Source organism: Microcebus murinus, chromosome 16 (assembly GCF_040939455.1).
Source record: "Microcebus murinus isolate Inina chromosome 16, M.murinus_Inina_mat1.0, whole genome shotgun sequence".
Lineage (NCBI taxonomy): Eukaryota > Metazoa > Chordata > Mammalia > Primates > Cheirogaleidae > Microcebus > Microcebus murinus.
Genome location: NC_134119.1, coordinates 6,188,173 through 6,207,054, shown reverse-complemented (window position 1 = coordinate 6,207,054; position 18,882 = coordinate 6,188,173). Strand labels below are relative to the sequence as shown.

General features: G+C 41.6%; 1 protein-coding gene across 2 annotated transcripts; it reads right to left on the bottom strand.

Annotated features, from left to right (window-relative positions):
- Positions 1-458: 458 nt before the first annotated feature.
- AURKA (aurora kinase A) lies at positions 459-18,863 on the bottom strand. Of its 2 annotated transcripts, none has more exons than XM_012748513.3 (9): positions 18,742-18,863; positions 14,879-14,925; positions 12,713-12,992; positions 10,925-10,979; positions 9,562-9,753; positions 8,282-8,420; positions 4,023-4,171; positions 1,522-1,696; positions 459-1,407 (listed from the first exon to the last, which is right to left on the bottom strand). In XM_012748513.3, the coding sequence occupies exons 2-9, from the start codon at positions 14,918-14,920 to the stop codon at positions 1,231-1,233; spliced, it is 1,209 nt and encodes a 402-aa protein (XP_012603967.2). In that variant the 5' UTR covers positions 14,921-14,925; positions 18,742-18,863; the 3' UTR covers positions 459-1,230. The 2 variants fall into 2 exon arrangements, with proteins under 2 accessions (XP_012603967.2, XP_012603970.2); XM_012748516.3 differs by lacking the exon at positions 18,742-18,863 and adding an exon at positions 18,529-18,717.
- Between the last annotated feature and the right edge of the window lie 19 nt (positions 18,864-18,882).

Genomic DNA, 18,882 nt, shown 5'->3' with positions numbered 1-18,882 from the left:
TTAGTCATATTGTATTACCTATAGGTTGGGTGGATGGGACATGAAATTATTACTTTGGGAATGTAAAGAGTTGATTTAACTCAAGATTGTGGGAACCAAAAGCTCCTTTGTCCCAAAGGGCCTAATTGACCACATGGGTTTCACTGTCATGTTAAAGTTTCTGTACTTTGTCACTTAGACATGGAAGTTTATACTGGCCACTTTGATGTATCTGATACCTAGTTGTCTTGCATGAAAGCATTTATCTCTACTAGTTCTAAGTTCAAGCCCTCCACCTTTCCTTGATCACCGTCAGGTTCACCGTATCTTTGGCAGCTATAAACATGTAACTTTCCCTACTAGGAGTATACCCAACACAAGGGACCAGACAGGGCCAGACCTGCTCCTCTCAAGGCATCTGCTCACTTTCAGGGCAACAGTGAATAGCTGGCAGAAGGAATTATCTATGTACTCCAAGCAGACATATATATTTATTTATTTGCATATTTAAAGTTTACACACATGCCATAAACTCCAATATAATTAAAAAAACAAGCCCTTAATGACTCTGAGACACATGGTTTCTTCTGTATCCCAAGCCAAGTCCCAAAGTGGAGGTAGAGCACATGTTCCTATTTTATAAAGTCTCATGGTATATAAGTGGTTAAAGAGAACTTGAAACCCAGCCAGGGCTAAGGGGTGCTGGACTGACACTGAGACCATTCCCAAGGGAATGCCATGGGAGAAGAAACACAAGTCTATACAAAAACCATTAACATTTAACAGAATCACATTAATTCCAACAGCTTTACTTAGGCTTGGCCACCCAATAAATTACACACACACTCAGGTACTTGGAGGGTTATTGCACAGCTCCTTAACTGATCGAATCAGGGCAAAGTGGTCACTTACCCCACAACCAGACTCAACTTGCTCCTGCAAGGACACCACGCCTGGCACAGGCTATGGGGTGGCTGCGGTTGAACCTTGCCTCCAGATTATAAACTGGTAAAGCAGCAGGATTCTCATGGCTACTTTCACTTCAGAGTGTCATGTTTATTGACGTGGAGCTTTCTGAATAGGGAGGCTGAGCCCCTGCCTGCTCAGTAAGACAAATAACATTTCTTGTAGACCGAACATTCTAGACCGAAGGAGGCAGTCAATAGTAAAAATGAATTTCAGTAGCATGTTCCTGACAGATTACACAGCAGCCCTGGCTCAAGGATTTCTCCCCCTGCATGATTCCTAAGACTATTTGTTAGTTGATTCTCTGTTTTGGCAATTTGATGGTTTTGATGACTTTGCTATAATCCAGGGGTGTTCAAGTACTTCTCTGAGAACTGGCCTCTGCCTTGGATTATGCTTCAACAGTCTGGAAATGAGGTCCCTCGCTCCATCTGTTACAAAGTCAGGAAATGTGAATTCAACCTGGAGTACAGCAAGTGATAAAATGCCACAAAACACGGGTTAGAAAGATCAAATAGCATAAATATTCAGGTCTTAGCTAGTGGAAGTGCTGGGTCTTTTCCAGCTATGTCTTACCCGTGATATTCTTCTGTAGGTCTCTTGGTATGTGCTTGTCTCAAAAGGAGGCTTCCCAACTAAAAATTCATAGCAAAGAACTCCAAGGCTCCAGAGATCCACCTTCTCATCATGCATCCGACCTTCGATCATCTCGGGGGGCAGATAGTCCAGGGTACCACAGAGAGTGGTTCTCCTAAAAACGGGAGGCTCAGGTTGACATACTGTAGTTTCATTATCACAACAGCTGCCCCAAACACTAACAATGACACTAACATTGATTAAATGCTTCCCCTAGACCAGATCCTGGGCTATGAAGTAGGTAGTGTAAGTCCCCATAGGAAAAAGACTGAGGGAGGTAGCAACAGGAGCTAGCAACCAACCTTAACCCCAAATCTGCCCAATTCTAGAACCTCCTGGAATGATCTAGAATATAAGTTTAAATGTATCACTACTATATAAAAGCTGCCATGCACAGTTCCCCATAAATATAATTTGGAGTTCTATAATTTTCTATAATACAGATATGCTAAGAAGGTTGAGAGCCAGGTAGCATTGATAACAAGAAACTACAATATTGTCCCACTGTGAAAGATCACTGGTACACAAGATACACTGAAATTTTTAGGGTAGCCTATGAAATAATATTCTTGGTAAAAATACTTAACCTGAATCTCTTCAGGCCCTGAGACCTGAATTCTAGTTTCCAGCAAATACAGAGGGATAAATTTCCAAGTTAAGCAACAACACAATCAAAAACTTCATTTTACAATGTAAGGGGACTGGTCTAGATTAAGACCAAAGAAATACAATCAAATACAATGCATGGACCTTGGCTGGGTTCTTATTTTAAAAGCCAGCTTTGTAATTCCATGGACAACGGGGGAATTCTGGATATGGACTAAATGTTAGATATTAACAATGCTGTTAATTTTCTTAGGAGTGATTATGATTATATACGAGAATATCCTTATTTTTAGAAGATGCATATTATATAATCCTTAAGTTTGCAGCTTATTTTTAACTATTCATCAAAAAAGTATATGCAGCCAATATGGCAAAATCAGAAAAATTGTTGATTATAGGCATTGGATAGACACATATTCTATCAGCTACCAACTCAGTGTGTTTCTATCCACATTTCAGTTTTTATAACAACGATTAGAAAAAGCTGGGGATGGCAGACACCAAGCCAGAACAGCCCATGTGGGTTTTGGCTGCTTTGTGTCGGGTACTGTTCGCCCCGATGCTTACTCTGACACAGCGCTAGTGCAGTTCAGCCACGCCTGGCACCCAGCGAGCACAGACATGCACCACGTGAACCAACCTGGGATTAAGGAGATACCTCTCCAGACATCTAACCCCTCTTCACCACAGAGATAACTGAATCAGGGGTTCTCAAACACAATCAGGAAACTATGCACAGTTACTAACATTTGGGATGCAGGGTGAAGTAACCATCAAAAATTATATAATCTTTTCAGAAAGCAGTGGCCATCTTTTCTACTTTGTCATGATACCACTCAACAGGTTATGTTTAGTTTAACCCTGCAATTCCATGAAACCCATAATTACTGTTTGTCTTATCAGGTGACATCAACTCCCACTAGTGACAGCCTATTTAAAAAAAGACAACTGCAACTGCAGATTCAACACATTGCTGGAAACAACTAGAAGTGATCTGTAACAAAAGCAAAGGGTTTTTCCCTACATGTCATCTGTTTTAGGATATACAATTTTTGTCTTACTGGCTTTATTTTTAAAAGTCATCTGGCTATAATTGAGTCCTCCCCCAAAGCAGACAAGTCCTAATCAGTAGATGTATACTTTAAAATGTCCCACCTCACATGAGGCTTCAAAGCTTACTTAAACCCAAATTAAGTTTAAAACAGCAGAGAATACTTTAAGCCCTTGTTTGGAAAGTTCACCTGAGATTTAAATTGCTTTATGAGATTGATGTCTTTCAGCTTTAAGAGGAGACAAGAACTATTCCTGCTGCTGACAAAAAAAAAGAATAAAGAGAATCTCCAACCAACACCCTCAGAGCTCCATCCAAACCAATGTGTTTTTCTTAAGTTCCCCAAAGTACACGATACACTCAGAGCCCTAGATCTTTGTCCGTACAGCTCTCTCATGCTGCCCTCTGGAACTTATCCCTGTCTCCTTGTCTGGGAAGCAGGGAGTCTCCACCCCATCATAAAGTTAGCAGTTCCTCCCCCTCTACACATAGGACAAGTACATGACAGAGGTGAAGTGCTAATCTGTTGATGTGTCCCTTTCATTAGCCTCTAGTATCTTGAACTACTCCAGGCCTAGAACTCCATAAATAGCCCAAAATGGTCACAGAATAAAATTTTCTTGAAGACATTGGTTTACTATCAGGCACAGATCACTCCAAAGTATTTCTGGGTCAGTCACCTGCCCAACTTAATGCAAAATCTAGACTTAATGTTTTCTGTTTAGCTCGTGATCAGCCCCTCAGGGCTTTTGCTACACCAACCACGACCTCTAACGTTACATACCTGGAGGATGGAGCATGTACCGACCAGCCGAAATCTGCTATCTTAAGCTCTCCAGCTGATCCAAGAAGCAGGTTCTCTGGCTTAATGTCTCTATGAATAACTCTCTTTGAATGGCAGTAGGACAGGGCATTTGCCAATTCTGTGATATACTATTAAAAAAAGTATTGAAAGCCTATGTGTTAGACTTTACAAAACACACGTTAATATTAGACATCTCTTCTGCAAGGAAACCCAACATAGATTAACATGTTTTGTAGGTTTTAAGGCAAACATTGTAGAAGTGATGCATGAGCCTACAAAAATCAACTGAACCAATTTGTAGTGGTTATCGTGAAGTACAAGTTACTCAATGCTTAGTCCTCTGCTAATACAGCTGATGCGACTAAAAGGAAAGATACTATCTTACAGAATTAAGACAATGCTGAAGAACTGGTACAAATTAAGGATTCAAATGTGTAAACATTTTTTTTTAAAAAGAAAAGTTTCAAGTGCAGGCCGGGCCTGCTGGCTCACACCTATAATACTAGCTAAGGCGGAAGGATTGCTCGAGTTCAGGAGTTTGAGAGCAGCGTGAGCAAGAGCAAGACCTCAGCTCTAGTTAAACATAGAAAAATTAGCCAGGTGTTGTGGCACATGCCTATAGTCCCAGCTACTCGGGAGGCTGAGGCAGGAGGACTGCTTGAGCCCAGGAGTTTGAAGTTGCAGTGAGCTACAATAATGCCACTACATTGTACCCAGGGCGACAGAGCAAGACTATTTTTAAAAAAATAAATAACTACCTTAAGTGCAGTCAACTCCCATTTTAAAAACCAAGATCATTCTGCAACAAAAGGATTTGTTTCAAACTAAAAATTTATTTCAGGAATATCAGGGGGAAAAGTTATCCTGAACAATAAAATAAATAAAAAGTAAAAGTAGTTACACTGGCATATTAAATAGTATGTTAAATTTGGGAGTGTATGAATTCATTAGTCAGTATAAAAGTACAGAAGAAAGTGTTTTTTGTTATTTTCGTTTCCTTATTTTTTTTTATTAATAGACGGGGTCTCACTTTGTCTTCCAGGCTTGGATGCAGTGGTGCAATCGTAGCTCACTATACCCTTGAACTCCTAAGTTCAAGCTGATCCTCCGGCCTCCACCTCCCAAAATGCTGGGATTATAAGTATAGAGGCACTGCACCCAGCTACCAGTTCTTCCAAGAAAGGATTTTCCAGTCCCAATCTGAATTTAAGATTTAGCAAGCAAGTCCAGAATTTGTTTTAACATATACATAAGAATTGTTTGCGGCCGGGCGTGGTGGCTCACGCCTATAATCCTAGCACTTTGGGAGGCTGAGGCGGGCAGATTGCTCAAGGTCAGGAGTTCAAAACCAGCCTGAGCGAGATCCCGTCTCTACCAAAAATAGAAATAAATTGACCAACTAAAAATATATATACAAAAAATTAGCCGGGCATGGTGGCGCATGCCTGTAGTCCCAGCTACTCGGGAGGCTGAGGCAGTAGGATCGCTGAGCCCCGGAGATTGAGGTTGCTGTGAGCCAGGCTGACGCCACGGCACTCACTCTAGCCTGGGCAACAAAGTGAGACAATAAATTGAAGGTGAATACTGTAAGGCTGGTGGCAGGGACCCCCTCCCCTCCCTAGATGGAAAAAGAAAACGCTTAGTGACCTGACCTGCCAAGGACAAACTGCCAGGCCCCACTGAGAGGAACCACACCCAGATCTCCACCTGGATTCGCTCCTGGATTCCACAATACCTCCAGCCCCTCCTATTTCTCAACGACCTTCCAAGGTCACAATAGAGAATCCCAGCTCTTCCCGCCACAAGTCCCTAGCCCCGCCCAAAGGGTATAAAAGGCCTCAGCCCCTTCAAACTGCGGCGACTTCCGGGGCCCCCACTCTTGGGGCCCCAGAACCTCGTCCACGAGTGTATAATAAAGCCACGTGGTTTGGCCCCCCCTACTCTTTCTCTTTCTGTGTCTCTTTTCTTTTCGCCACCGCCGAAAAACCTTACAAATACAAAGAAAGTTGCTCTTCTACTACATACACTGAGTTGCTGATGCTTGATTTGCACACATTAAAATTCCAGAGGGCAATGGATTTTCCCTCTCAAACCCTCTCTGGACAAGCTAATAGTTTCATCAGGGCTCTCTGGCACCCATTTCTTTCCACAATCACTGTGGCTACGTCAAGGTCCCTGACATTTCTCTACAATTCGTTTTATTTGAATTCATCTGAAAAACAGGTACATGTATATGCAATCTAACTGGGGAATCTAGAAAGAACCAAGCTTTCATTTTCTATCTGCTCACACCAAAATAAATTCCATCTGAATTGAAGCCTTAAGCATGAGGAAAGAAAAGGGAAAATAGGCCAATGTGTAAAAAATTTCGTAATCTTGGTATGAGGTATAACATCAATATCAGAAACTAAAGAAAAAGATTAACTGACTAGAAACAAAACTACCACCCACCATAAGCAAAATTACAAGGGAAAAAAAAGCCAAGAGTAAAGTATTAGCACCTTAGGTGTCACTATCACTAATGAGTGTAGATTTCCTTCTTAATCCACCTTGGAAGACAGTTTGGCAGTTTCTTACAAAGCTAAACATACTCTTACTACACACAAGCCAACAATAGCACTCCTAGGTATTTACCCAACTGATCTGAAAATTTATGTCTCTACAAAAACCTGCATACAAATGTTTATAACAGATTTATAATTGCCAAAACCAGAATCACCCAAGATGCCCTTCAATAGATGAATGCGTAAAAACTAAGGTAAATCCATACAATGAAATATGACTCAGTGCAAAAGAGAAATAAACTGTCAAGCTCCCCAAAAGATACAGATGAATCTTAAATGCATATTGTTAAGTAAAAGAAGCCAATCTAAAAAGGCGACATATTATGATTCCAATAATGTGACATTCTGGAAAAGGCAAAACAATGGAGACAGTAAACAGATCAGTAGTTGCCAGAGATCAGGGGTGAGAAGGGTTGAGTAGTTGACAGGGGTTTTTTTTGTTTGTTTTTTAGAGCAGTCTAACTATTCTGTAGGATATTGTAATGGGGAATATGTGACATTATGCATTTGTCAAAGTCCGTAATAGATCTTTACACCACAGAAAGTGAATCTCGGTATACACAAATTTAGATGATCCCATCCTGGGATCCCCTGGATGCAGACGGACTAAAGAATCCAAAGGGAAAGAAAACAAAACCAAAGCACAATGAAGGTTTATACAGGAATCACATAGAAGAGAGCTCCCAGTGGCCAAAACAATTTGAGCCACAAAGTAGTAGTGGATTATAATTCAAAGTATAAAATAAGTACTAAGTACTCATGAGTCCACATTTTTAAATAAGTGATTGAATGAAGGAGACCAGACAAAGCTCTGATACAGCATCCAGATAATTTATACAAGTACTCCACCCACTCTCTGTCCCTCAGAAGTGGGCTACAGTTGGTAACTTCCTTGGAAAGAATACAGTATGGAAAGAGGAAAAAATAGTACCTCTGCAGTGGAGAAACCTAATGCTACCTCAAGGGACCAAGCTCAACAGCCACAGTGATAAAGTCATGTTAAGAGATTGCTTTCCTGAGCATGCACTTTACCTCTAATCTTCCTCTCAAAAACGCATAAATCCAATCATGAGAAAAAACTAAGGAAATCTGAATAAAGTATGGACTTCATTTAGGAGTTATACATCAATCAACATTGGCTCATTAGTCATGACAAATATGCCATACTAATGGAAGATGTTACTAGAATTAACAGGAAATTAGGTGTAGGTTATATAATTCTCTGTACTGCCTTCACACTTTCTGTAATTCTAACTATTCTAGCCAGGCACATTGGCACACACATGTAGTCCCAGCTAGTTGGGAAGCTAAGGTGAGAAGATCCCTTAAGCCCAGGGGTTCGAATCCAGGCTGGGCAACATAGTAAGATCCTGCCTCCTTAACAAAAACTATTCTAAAATAAAACACTTACTAAAAAAGGGCAACTATCCTATATATGTTTCTATGGAAAAACGGCTATGGAAACAAACCAGTCAAAACATCTACCTGGTACCCAACTTTACTGGTACATATGGTACACCTAAGCTATTTTGGTTTTTCCATTTCAAGTATTTTACCCTACTAAGCTATCCTTCCACTAAGACAAAACCCACTCTAATATAATGAAAGGCACATTGCTATGCAGGACAGGTATACAGGAGATGGAATTAGTCCAGACAATAAATGAAAACTTACAGTGGCAGTTCTCTGCTCATCAAACTTTGAAAGTTTCTGAAGTTCTCTATAGACTGTTCCAAGTGGTGCATATTCTAGAATTAGGTAAACTCTGGTGGCATCATGGAAATACCCATACAGTCTGAGAATGTTAGGATGCCTGCAACAAAGGGAAACACTTTAACACCTGGTTTTGGAGCTGATAAAAGAATATGTATTAAATATCAAACCCCTCATATAAAACCAGTGGTGTTTCACATGAAACCACCCTCCTAAGCCCCACTTGAGAATCTGAAACTACTGACCCACTCCAGGAAACCTACATTTATCCACATATTTACATGCATTTCAAAGTATTAACAGACCTGAGGTTTAGTTAAGACTATTTCCTTCTTTTAGGTGTCTTTATTCTTAGGGGGGAAATTCAGCTGAGTACTATTTCCTTCTTTTAGGTGTCTTTATTCTTAGGGAGGAAATTCAGCTGAGTATTAATTCTCTGCACATTAAAAAAAGGACATGGCATTCCCACAGTAGCTTGACACCCAGACACAGAGACAGACAAAAGCAGTGCTCAGTGATGGCAGCAGATGGTGCCAAGCAGAGTGGGCATGTGCAGACTGCAAGGAGCACAGCCCGTCTGAGCTGCCTGCCTCACCCAACCCCAGCCAGTGTTCCAGGTATAATAGAAACACGGGCCTGATGCAGCCACCTTTTAAGTATTAGCATCTGACTCAAATTTGAAAAACACTGAAAGGGGAAAGAAAAAAAAAAAAAAAAACCACCAGACCAAGTCAACCTGCAGGACACCATTTGCAATCCCTGCTTACCTCAGAAAATGGGTGTCATTCCCCTTAATTACTCAAAAAGATCTGACCATGTAAATTATTCCATTAAATCCTGAAGTGATTTTTTAGAATCATAGCACTTAAGTCTAGATAAATTTTTGAAAAATGACAATTTTAATCATTCTTCATGGCCCTATGAAGCTACTGCTCTAAAAAGTTTATACTCTCATGAACTTTAAGTTGCATACTTTTTAAAAAATGCATATAAATTTTAACATGCATAGCATGGGGGAAGCACAGGAGAATTATTATCTAAGAACAGCGAGGTACAGAAGCTTATATACTGCTTTTCACAGGGCAGGGGGGAGAAGGGGAATGTAGACAATTCTTTTCAGGGGCAGTAAGCCACCAGGGAGAATGAATAGACCGGACCAAAGGTGGGAGGCGTATGTCACAGGAAAGGCAGGGGTGGAGCTGCCACATGCCACTCCTTTGAATATGAATCCAAAAACTCACCGAAGGTGAGACTGTATTTCCACTTCTCTTCTGAGCTGATGCTCCACTCCTGCTTTTTCCAGCTGAGCTTTAAATAACACTTTAAGAGCCAAGATAAACTTGCTCTGTTTTTCTCTTGCCAAATAAACATTACCAAATTTTCCTTTACCCAGTGGGCGACCAACTTCAAAATCTTCCAAAGCCCATTGCCTTCTAGGAAGGAATTTGAACATTTTTAAAATGTGATGAAACATCTTTTCTAACAATTTATCAATGAGTATTAGAAATTCTGTAAATAATTTTATATTCAAAATTGTACTCTATAGGTATGCTCAACAAGAACTAAGCCAATAGCCGCCATTAATGAGTTTCCACAAACATTAAGCCCTGACTTCCCCAGCTGCCATTAAGTGTGCGAGTCAGTGACAAGGAACAGTGTTGGACTTTGGAGGTGAAGCACTCAATGAGAAATGTCTCAAGGATGTCCTATGCTCAGGATTACAGACCTATGAGCAACACTTAAGACCATAAAAATCGATCTGTAACTGGAGGGGAAGGAGAGCTTCAGGACCATCTGGGGGGCCTCTTTCACACTGACCACAGCTGTCCCCTCCAGCCCCAGAGATGCTAACACTCTCCGGGTGGAGAACCACTCCAGTGGTGGTGGACAGAGGCACTGTTATAATGGAAGCAGGATGGAACCCACAGGCCACTGGGGGCACGAGAACCATTGGGTATATATATATATACATATATTTTATAATTTAAAGAGGTTTATTCTGAGCCAAATTTGAGAACCATGGCCCAGAGCCACACTCAAGAAGCCTTGAGCAAGTGGACTCCAGATTTAGATTCTTAGAAAGCCTCTGTTAGATAGCTAATAGCAAAAAAGTCTGTGGGTTCATTCCTGGCGCCTCCTCCTACATTCTAGAGTCTGGACAACTCAGAGACAGAGCAGGCCTTTAGTCTGGAGAAGACATTACAGCCAACCTCTATTATAAAGAATACTATAATTATGTTAATATTATCAAAACAGTCATAGGTATATAGTCTGCAACATATTTGGTTTTTTAAAAAGTTGCACATCTGTACAAGAATAAAAAGTATAGAAGCATAGACCGTGTATGTAGTGCTTACTTCTGAGGGTAGAGAACAACTACCTGTAACAGACTCACACAAGCTTTTCCTAAATAATTTTTAAAAACTAAGTCCCTAATAAAATCCATCATTATAAAAAATTTCCTTTTTAAAGAAAATTAGAAATCTGGAAACATTTACATCTTCTAAATGAAAATAAGGTCCTTTTTTGAGTTCTCATAACTAAATTTGCAATGAAATGGAGTATTCTAGAATAGCATACAACTTTATAAACAAAAAAGCTTACTTTTTTGATTCTTCATTTTTCTGTTTTGATGGCAGTTCCTCCTCAGAATTATTTCCTGTATGGAATAAGTTAAAAACCTATTTTTAGAATAACTTTATAGAATAAGTTGAAAAGCCATGAATAGAGACGGTCACCAAAATATTAACGGTAAGTCAAGAATGATAAATCTGGGCTTTTTTAGCTTTCTTTATAGAAAAAGGACTACTGTACCCTAACCTGACTCCCATCATGTGAACTCTTTACAGACTTTCTAGAGTAAAGATGAGCAGTTTCCAAATGAGTGGTTTTAATGGCAGAATTACCAATTTTCCCATCCATGCACTACATACAAATTATCAACATGTAAGAAAACATAAGCCAGCCACCCTCCTTTTACTATATTAGTTGCCAAGGAGAAAACATAGAAATAGAAGACACCAGTTCAGCAAAATGGACATGAAACAGGTTGTGCAACATGGGACCAGGGACCTATTAGCCACAAGAACATATGGGACATTTTGTCTGTTTCTGGCACTCCAAACTCAGACATTTCAATGCAGGTCCAAGCTGGTTTTCTTCCCTCACTATTCACTATCTCAGTTAATGTCAATAGAACCACCATCCCTAACTCTTTACTCATGGAATAATCTACTGTCCAGTTCTACTGAGTCTACATCTTAAATGAGCTCTCAAATTTGTATGCACCTCTCCATCCTAGCTGTCTTTGGATAAACTGCTTTCAAGTCTTGGCTTTCGTAACAACTGAGTTAATTACTGAGTTATTAACCTTCATAAAGTGGTTACGAGGACTGAATGAGACAAAGTAGATGAAGGAAGCTGTATCTCAAAGCCTGCTGTGTATAAGCACTTAACATCCTCCCTGCTCCACTCAGTCAGGTCATTGTCATCTCTGAGCTCAACTTCCTGCTTATCTGGTACTCCTGGATCCAGCACTGCTACTCTCCAATTCAATCAACACATACAAAGTAAGCTTTCTAAAAGGCAAAGCAGTCTCCTCTGCTTAAACTTTCCGCAGCTTCCCAACGCTGCAGAAATGAAGCGTCATTCCTTAACATGGCCAGCTGTGCCCACGGTGATCTTGCCTCAGCCTGCCTCAGTTCAACCACTTCTCAGGATTCCCCCCCACATGCCAAAACTTTGGAAGTTTTGCTCCTCAAATGTACCTGCTACATGGACCCTACACCCAGACCCTCTAATAAGCAATCAGAAGGACATGGGATCAATACTGCGTCCTCCCTTGTCGCGCCCGCCTCGCCAGCAAGGAAGACGCGGCAACAGGAGTTCTTCTGACCGTGCTTTAATGGGGTTCCCTTTAAACTTGCATGATGCGGAAGACCCTGAGCACAAGCTCTCACACACTTATATACTCTAAGGAAGGGGGGAAGTGATGGGGATAGGTTAAAAGAGCTCGAGGGTTATTACTGATAGGCCAAGCTAAGATCCTTCATATGCATACTTATAGAACGGGCCAGGACTTACTCTGCGCATGCGCTGAACTTGTTTACTACAGGCGGGCCACCGGAAATCGGCGCCATCTTGTAATGGCGTTGTCACCGCGCCCCACACTCCCTGGTTGCCCAACTCTTCCAAGAGGGCAGGGATTAGGTTTGTGTTTTTAGCATAGGCCTGGCCCACGGCAGACATGGTTACTTCAACCTGCACATCTCACTTCCTCCCCATCCTCAATAGATATAAAAGCAAGGGCTCCAAACAACAAATGCAAGTCTATATTTTTAGCAACAACTACACAAAACAACTATCTAAGGAGACTGAAAAAAGCCAGTTTACCAGGTGCTGCTGGCTGGGGCTGCTTGTTCTTTTGAGTGTCATTCAGCGTCCTGGAGACAGGATGAGGTGTGCCGTTTGCATGCAATTTCTTCTGCGTCTGATTTTGAACCGGTTTGTGACTGGAGACAAGCTTTTGTGCTTGCGAAGGAAAGCGCTGGGAGGAATTTGAAGGACACAGGACACGCTGAGCCTGGCCACTACTTGCAGATAACGGATTCTGACAAGGAAATTGCTGAGTCACTGGAACACGTTTTGGACCACCACCAAGTGGAATTGTGGTCTAGGTTGGAAGGGAAAATAAACTTATTTGTCTTCATGAAAGAAAATAAATATCTTAAGAATTACACACTTTATTTTCTAGTATAACAAGACAATGAAATAGATGAAAGGGGAAAAGCTATTTTAATCAGCACTTCCAAAGGATATAGCTAGTACATGGCTGAAAGGAATACCTGAATGATACCTCCACCCCCAACTCCTCATCCCAGTTCTTCTGTTTTATCCTCCACCCCCTAACTCCTAAGAGGCACGATGCAAAACTTTATACCAAAATCCCATTACTTTGAAATTTCTTTGATAACACATGTTTAGAAAAAAGACTAAAAGGAATACATCAAAATATTCAACAGTAGTTATCTTCAAATGAAGAAGTTTGGGAAAGCAGTCTAAATTTTGGTATATGCTAGATTTTCCACAATAAGCTTATTATTTTACTATTATTAACCAATGTTTCATTTTCCAAGTACTTACAAAATGGACTTGAGAAAAAAGCTTTAATGGAGGAAATAAATGTAGGCTTTTAAAGTTATTACTAAGATGTATTACTTACATGCCTGTAAGTCGTGTATTACAAGCTTAAATATTAACTCTAAGAGCCTGAGCTAATCAAACTAAAATGGGCTGGAGGGTGAGAGTTCCTTCAGCTTTTGCAGCCCATCATGAGGGGCAAGTGTTGGAAACTGAAGCCCGGAGGACCATCACCAGCTCGTTGGTGTAAGTGCCTTACAAAAAGAGGATGTAAGACTTCCAAATACAGAGTCAATTACTTCTGTAATTAAATTAGGACAGCATCCACAACACGGTAGAGACAGCGACAAATAAATAAAATCATTTTAAATGTAGAACAATTTTTTTTAAAGGAACTTTATCATAGGAATTGAGAATCAAATAGTGACTCAAGGTATCCTTTTCTACATGGCCACATTAAACTTCTAGGCAATAAAAAAAGTATCCGCTTATTTGAAGAGGGAGACTTCTAAAAACAAACCCAAACCAAGTTAATATATATATTATGCTGATTTCCTACAAGAAAAAAAAACCTGGGAGTTACTTCTATTAAGGAATCTTTACATTAGAGCATTGGCCCAGTGCTCCACAATATTAAATTCTGAGAGCCAGGGAACAATTCCTGGATTTCAATCTATCCTCATCTGAATTAAGCATGCCTCCTCAGTACTACTCAAGTCCTAAACATCTGAGTATCCCAAATCAAAAAATCCAAAATATGAAACTTCTTGAGCTATAACATGCTACTTGAAATGCTCACTGGAGCATTTTGGATTTCTGCTTTTCAGATTTGGGATGCAAAACCAGTAAGTATAATGCAAATATTCTCAACTCCAAAAACACTCTGGTTCCAAGCATTTCTGAGAACCTGTATCATAAGGCATGATATTGAGTCACACATCTCCCCAAAAGGGCTCTTAAGTTCTTCCAAGTCAGGGACCAGGTGTTTTCACCATCAATCCCTGCATTTGACTCCGAACCTGGCTCTAAGTAGGTTCTCAAGAAACCTTCACTGAAACGCCACTTGACATTCAACCCTCTGGATTTATCACTCCCTGAATTATGACCAAAAAAACTATGCCAAAAGTTAATATCTGAGACAAGAAAGTACATAGAAGTTTGGGGCTCCCAACTGGGTACATTGTTACTACTATCCTGCATACAGTGGAGAAATATAGATATTTAAACAGCTAACTATAAGACAAGGCAGAACAACAGAATCAGCAAAATGTTACTGAATGCCAAGAAAAGTGACTAATTCATAAACAGAAGTGTGGTAGGGGATCTAAAGACACAATCCAAAGTAAAGTGGGAAGAATTCTAATCTTCCAATCTCCATGAGAGTTTTCTAAATGTAAGGTTACAGATTATTCAATTTACCTTCACAGGCTCTGAAATGCAGTTTTCTTTAGCTCTGTCCATGATGCCTGAAAAGGAACAAGAACCTTTAATTTAAACAAAACCACCTGCTTCAAAATGATGCTGCTACGGCAGGCAGAGTTACAGCTCTCCAATGAAAAGGTCTCCACCAACACAGGATTTCACACTTTTGTCCAAATGAAGGTGATGCGGGCAGAGCACTTTCCCATCTGATACAGGACCACAGGTGTGTGGGGCTGTTCCTATAGGCTGACCTCTCCACCCTCCAAACTCTCAGACTTAATTCCTAAAAGGACTCATCTTGCTCTCTTCTCTCCATCCACTCTTCTCTAATGCGTCACTCCCATCGGTGTGCCGCCTGCTGGAATACATACCTGCTACCTTAAAAAGTCCTCTATGTAATTGCCACAAGCCATGACCCCATCTCTCACCTCCCCTTCCAACAGCAAAACCAAGAACTGTCTACACTTGTCATACCCACTGCTCCCCCATCCCGGGCCCATTCCCATTGGGCTTTTCTCTCCCCACTTTAGCAGACTCAGATGCCTACTGTACCAAATCCAAAACTCAATTCCACCCTCATCTTACCTGCATTCTCATCAGAATTTGACAAGGTTGATCACCTGTTATAGCTCTTTCTTCACTTAGCTTCCAGATTTATCTCCCACCTCACCAACTGACCTGTCTTGGCCTGCTTTGCTGGATCCACCTCATTTTTTCCCAATCTGCGTGTCTGGGGTGACCCAAGATTGAGTCTTGGACCCTCCACTTCTCCATCTACACCACTTGCTGGGACCCACATCATCCAGTGCCTTAGCTCTAAATGTCTTTTATTAGTGTAACTTAAAATGCATCCTCTGCCCTAACCTCTCCTCTGACTACAAGACTCAGACTCGGATATCCAAGTATTTACTCAGGATCTCCCAGAAATGTCTGCCAGGCACTTCAATCCTAACACACCCACAGCAGAACCTCTTCTCTACACTTTCCTCTCCCTGCTCATAGCATGCCCTGAGCTCAGGCCTAGAACTACTCTGTCTACATTCACTCCCTAGGTGAGTTCATCCAGCCTCTTGGCTTTCAATACCATCCACACTGACGACTGCCAAATATCCATCGCCATCCCAGACCTCTCCCCTGAACTCCAGACTTAAATTTCCTCCCTTCTACACAACATCTGCACCTTGTCATCTGAGAGGCATCTCAATTTTAACATGTCCCAAACTGAAGTCCTGATCCCTCCCTACTCCCACTTCCCCAGATCTATTCTCACAGACATCCCCATCTCAGTTGATGGTAAATCCATTCTGCCAGTTGCTCAGACATATTCCTTTACACCAGGCATCCTCAAACTACGGCCCTCGGGCCACATGCGGGTGTTTTTGCCTGTTTGTTTTTTTTACTTCAAAATAAGGTATGTGCAGGAATTTGTTCATAGTTTTTTTAAAACTATAGTCCAGCCCTCCAATGGTCTGAGGGACAGTGAACTGGCCCCCTGTTTAAAAAGTTTGAGGACCCCTGCTTTACACAGTTCTCTCAAACCCACATCTAATCCATTAGCACATTTTGTAGATTCTACCTTCAAAATCACTGCTCACCACCTCTACCACCATCACCTGGTCAAACCACCATTCTCTCCTGGATTGTTTTCACCAGGTTCCCAATGGTCTCCCTTGCCTCAGGATGGTCCATTCTCAGCACTGCAGCCGGTGATCTCATTAATAAGTGTTGGTCCTTAGTTCAGAAGCCCCCATGACTCCCCAGCTGAAGCAAAAAAATTCAAACTCCTACCTGCACAGACAGGTCTATGAAATCTCATAGAATGTGGACCTGACCAACTCTGACTTCAGCTCCTCTTCTCAACCACTGCACACCAGCCACACAAGGCTCCTTTCCTTCCTCAAACAAGTCCCCTGCCAAAGATACTTTGCACTTTCTGCTCTCTCTACCTATTAGGCTCCTCCCCCAGGTGTGTAGCTCAGTCCTTCATTTCATTGAGGTCTTTTCTTCAAATGCCCCCTCCAGAACCATCTCTCCTTTATTTTTCTCAACAGTCCTTAATATCTGACATGAACATCATGTGCATCTGTTTACTGCTTATCTCCCCAGAGTCAGATGTCCAGCCACCTGCTCAGAATCAGTACAGAAATAAGCTCCGTGAAAAGACTTAGTCCCATTTTGTTCATTGTTTGCCACCCAAAACCTAGTACATAACATGCCTAGCACCTAACATGTACACCAGAGCTTTAGAAATGAATCAATCCACTGAAAAAGGAAATCAATAATAAAAATAGTTTATAACATTTAGTAAGCCCATACTGTTAGTCAGGCACAGGACCTGTCTTACCCAGGTGCTTTCTGAATTCTAGAATCCAAAAGAAAGAATTCCCAGGCCCATGTTTTCACATTCATTTTACAAATAAGCAAAAACTCCACAGTGAAGAGATGAAGACAGGACTGAAACTAAAAAGACTGGAGCCCTTATAAAAAAAACAGTGGGTTAGTAAAAAGGAAAAGGAAATGCTTTTTTGTGTTAAGCAAATGTTAATTTTGCACATGCTCTAATACTTTCTTCACTTTCCCTAACAGTTACAAGTAGCAGACTAATAAGATCGCAAAGGCCTACAGATATTTATTCAACATTCTTCTGACAGAGGCTCCAGTTTACTTTTTTCCCTAGGGAAACTGAATAATAAGCAGAATGGAATAAGATTCTGATCCAGGATTCTGGAGACAGCCCCAGGAAGACTACTCTTCAGGCGTTTCTGATCTGCAACCAGATTCAGGAACCAGATGACCTTCATGGGATCCATTCAGTTCAAACCAAAGATCCTACTATTTTTAATAGAAAAGCTGGTAGGTTAGTAACACAGAAGGAGGTTTATACGTTCTTTTCCTCTCAGATCCTTTTCCTCATGAATCTCCGCAGAGATGAAGGAATGAGGAAGTATGTTGCTGAAAAACGTTTAACTCAAGGAACAAAGGAGGTTAAGGAAGAGGGAGAGATGTTAACAGTTACTAATTAGTCTAGAACAGTCTATTAGCTACTTCTACCTCACCCGGATGTTGGTTAGAAATGGAGACTCTCAGGCACAGATCTGATAAAACAGATTCTGCACGTTAACATCCCCAGGTGATTGGTATGTATTGGTCTGCGTCACTAGTTAATGAAGTATAAGGATCACCTGAAGTGTGTAAATTAGACACCTGGGTCCTATCTCGAAGCAATCCTGATTTACTAGATTGCCTACTAGATTTACTAATTTAGCCCTAGATTGGGCTAAATTTTTAACAAGGTCTTCAAGTAATCCTGGCTTAACTGCTCCAAGGTCTACGGCTCGAGAAGCACCGGACAGGAAAGGCCTCTGCGAGGAGGTTCTCATTCATTAATTCACCCGCTCACCCGGCCAGGATAAGGGCCTTCCCAGGAAGCCACACTGCTGTTTTATTTCCTGCATAACACCCATCACAGCTGCAAGTTATCCTGTTAGCTCGTTGTCACCCCACCCCATTAGAACCCCAAGAAAGCAGAGACCACCTGCATTTTTCTTACCCTGGTGACACCGAATACAAATTCCAATCAGAAAGCACACCCTACCCCCGAGCGCCAACGACACCCACAACCCCCTTCCACCTCCAGCTGCACTAACATGTGGCATCTTCATAGGGCGCCTCGGCACCCAGGAGCAATCGGAAAGGTGCTGGGAGGGCAAAGGAGAACGCCACGGCCGGGGCCGAGGGACGCAGGGACCGGGGGAGGACCTGTCGCTCCGCTCCTTCCCTCTACCGGCCCGCAGCCCCACCGCCGCCGCCGCCGCCGGCCGCCCCTCGTCTGCCACACAGGGGTATCCCCTTCAGCCTACCCGTCGACTCCTAGCTCCGACCCAAGGACCCGAGTCCTCCGAGTGCTCAGCCGTTAGGATTCAAAGACTCTTCTTTTTAAATAGGAGTTAAACCTTCTAACCAGAGAGCTGATTGGCCTGAGCGAGAGAGAGGCTGCCTTG

What these genes read in the sequence shown, in the direction of transcription:
- AURKA (XM_012748513.3), bottom strand. Translation starts at nt 14,920, where the DNA reads ATGGACAGAGCTAAAGAAAACTGCATTTCAGAGCCTGTGAAG. An exon ending in AAAAATGAAGAATCAAAAAA is followed by an intron (nt 9,754 to 10,924) that starts GTAAGCTTTTTT and finishes ATTCCTTCCTAG; the next exon opens with AAGGCAATGGGCTTTGGAAG. An exon ending in GAAATACAGTCTCACCTTCG is followed by an intron (nt 8,421 to 9,561) that starts GTGAGTTTTTGG and finishes CCTTTGTTGCAG; the next exon opens with GCATCCTAACATTCTCAGAC.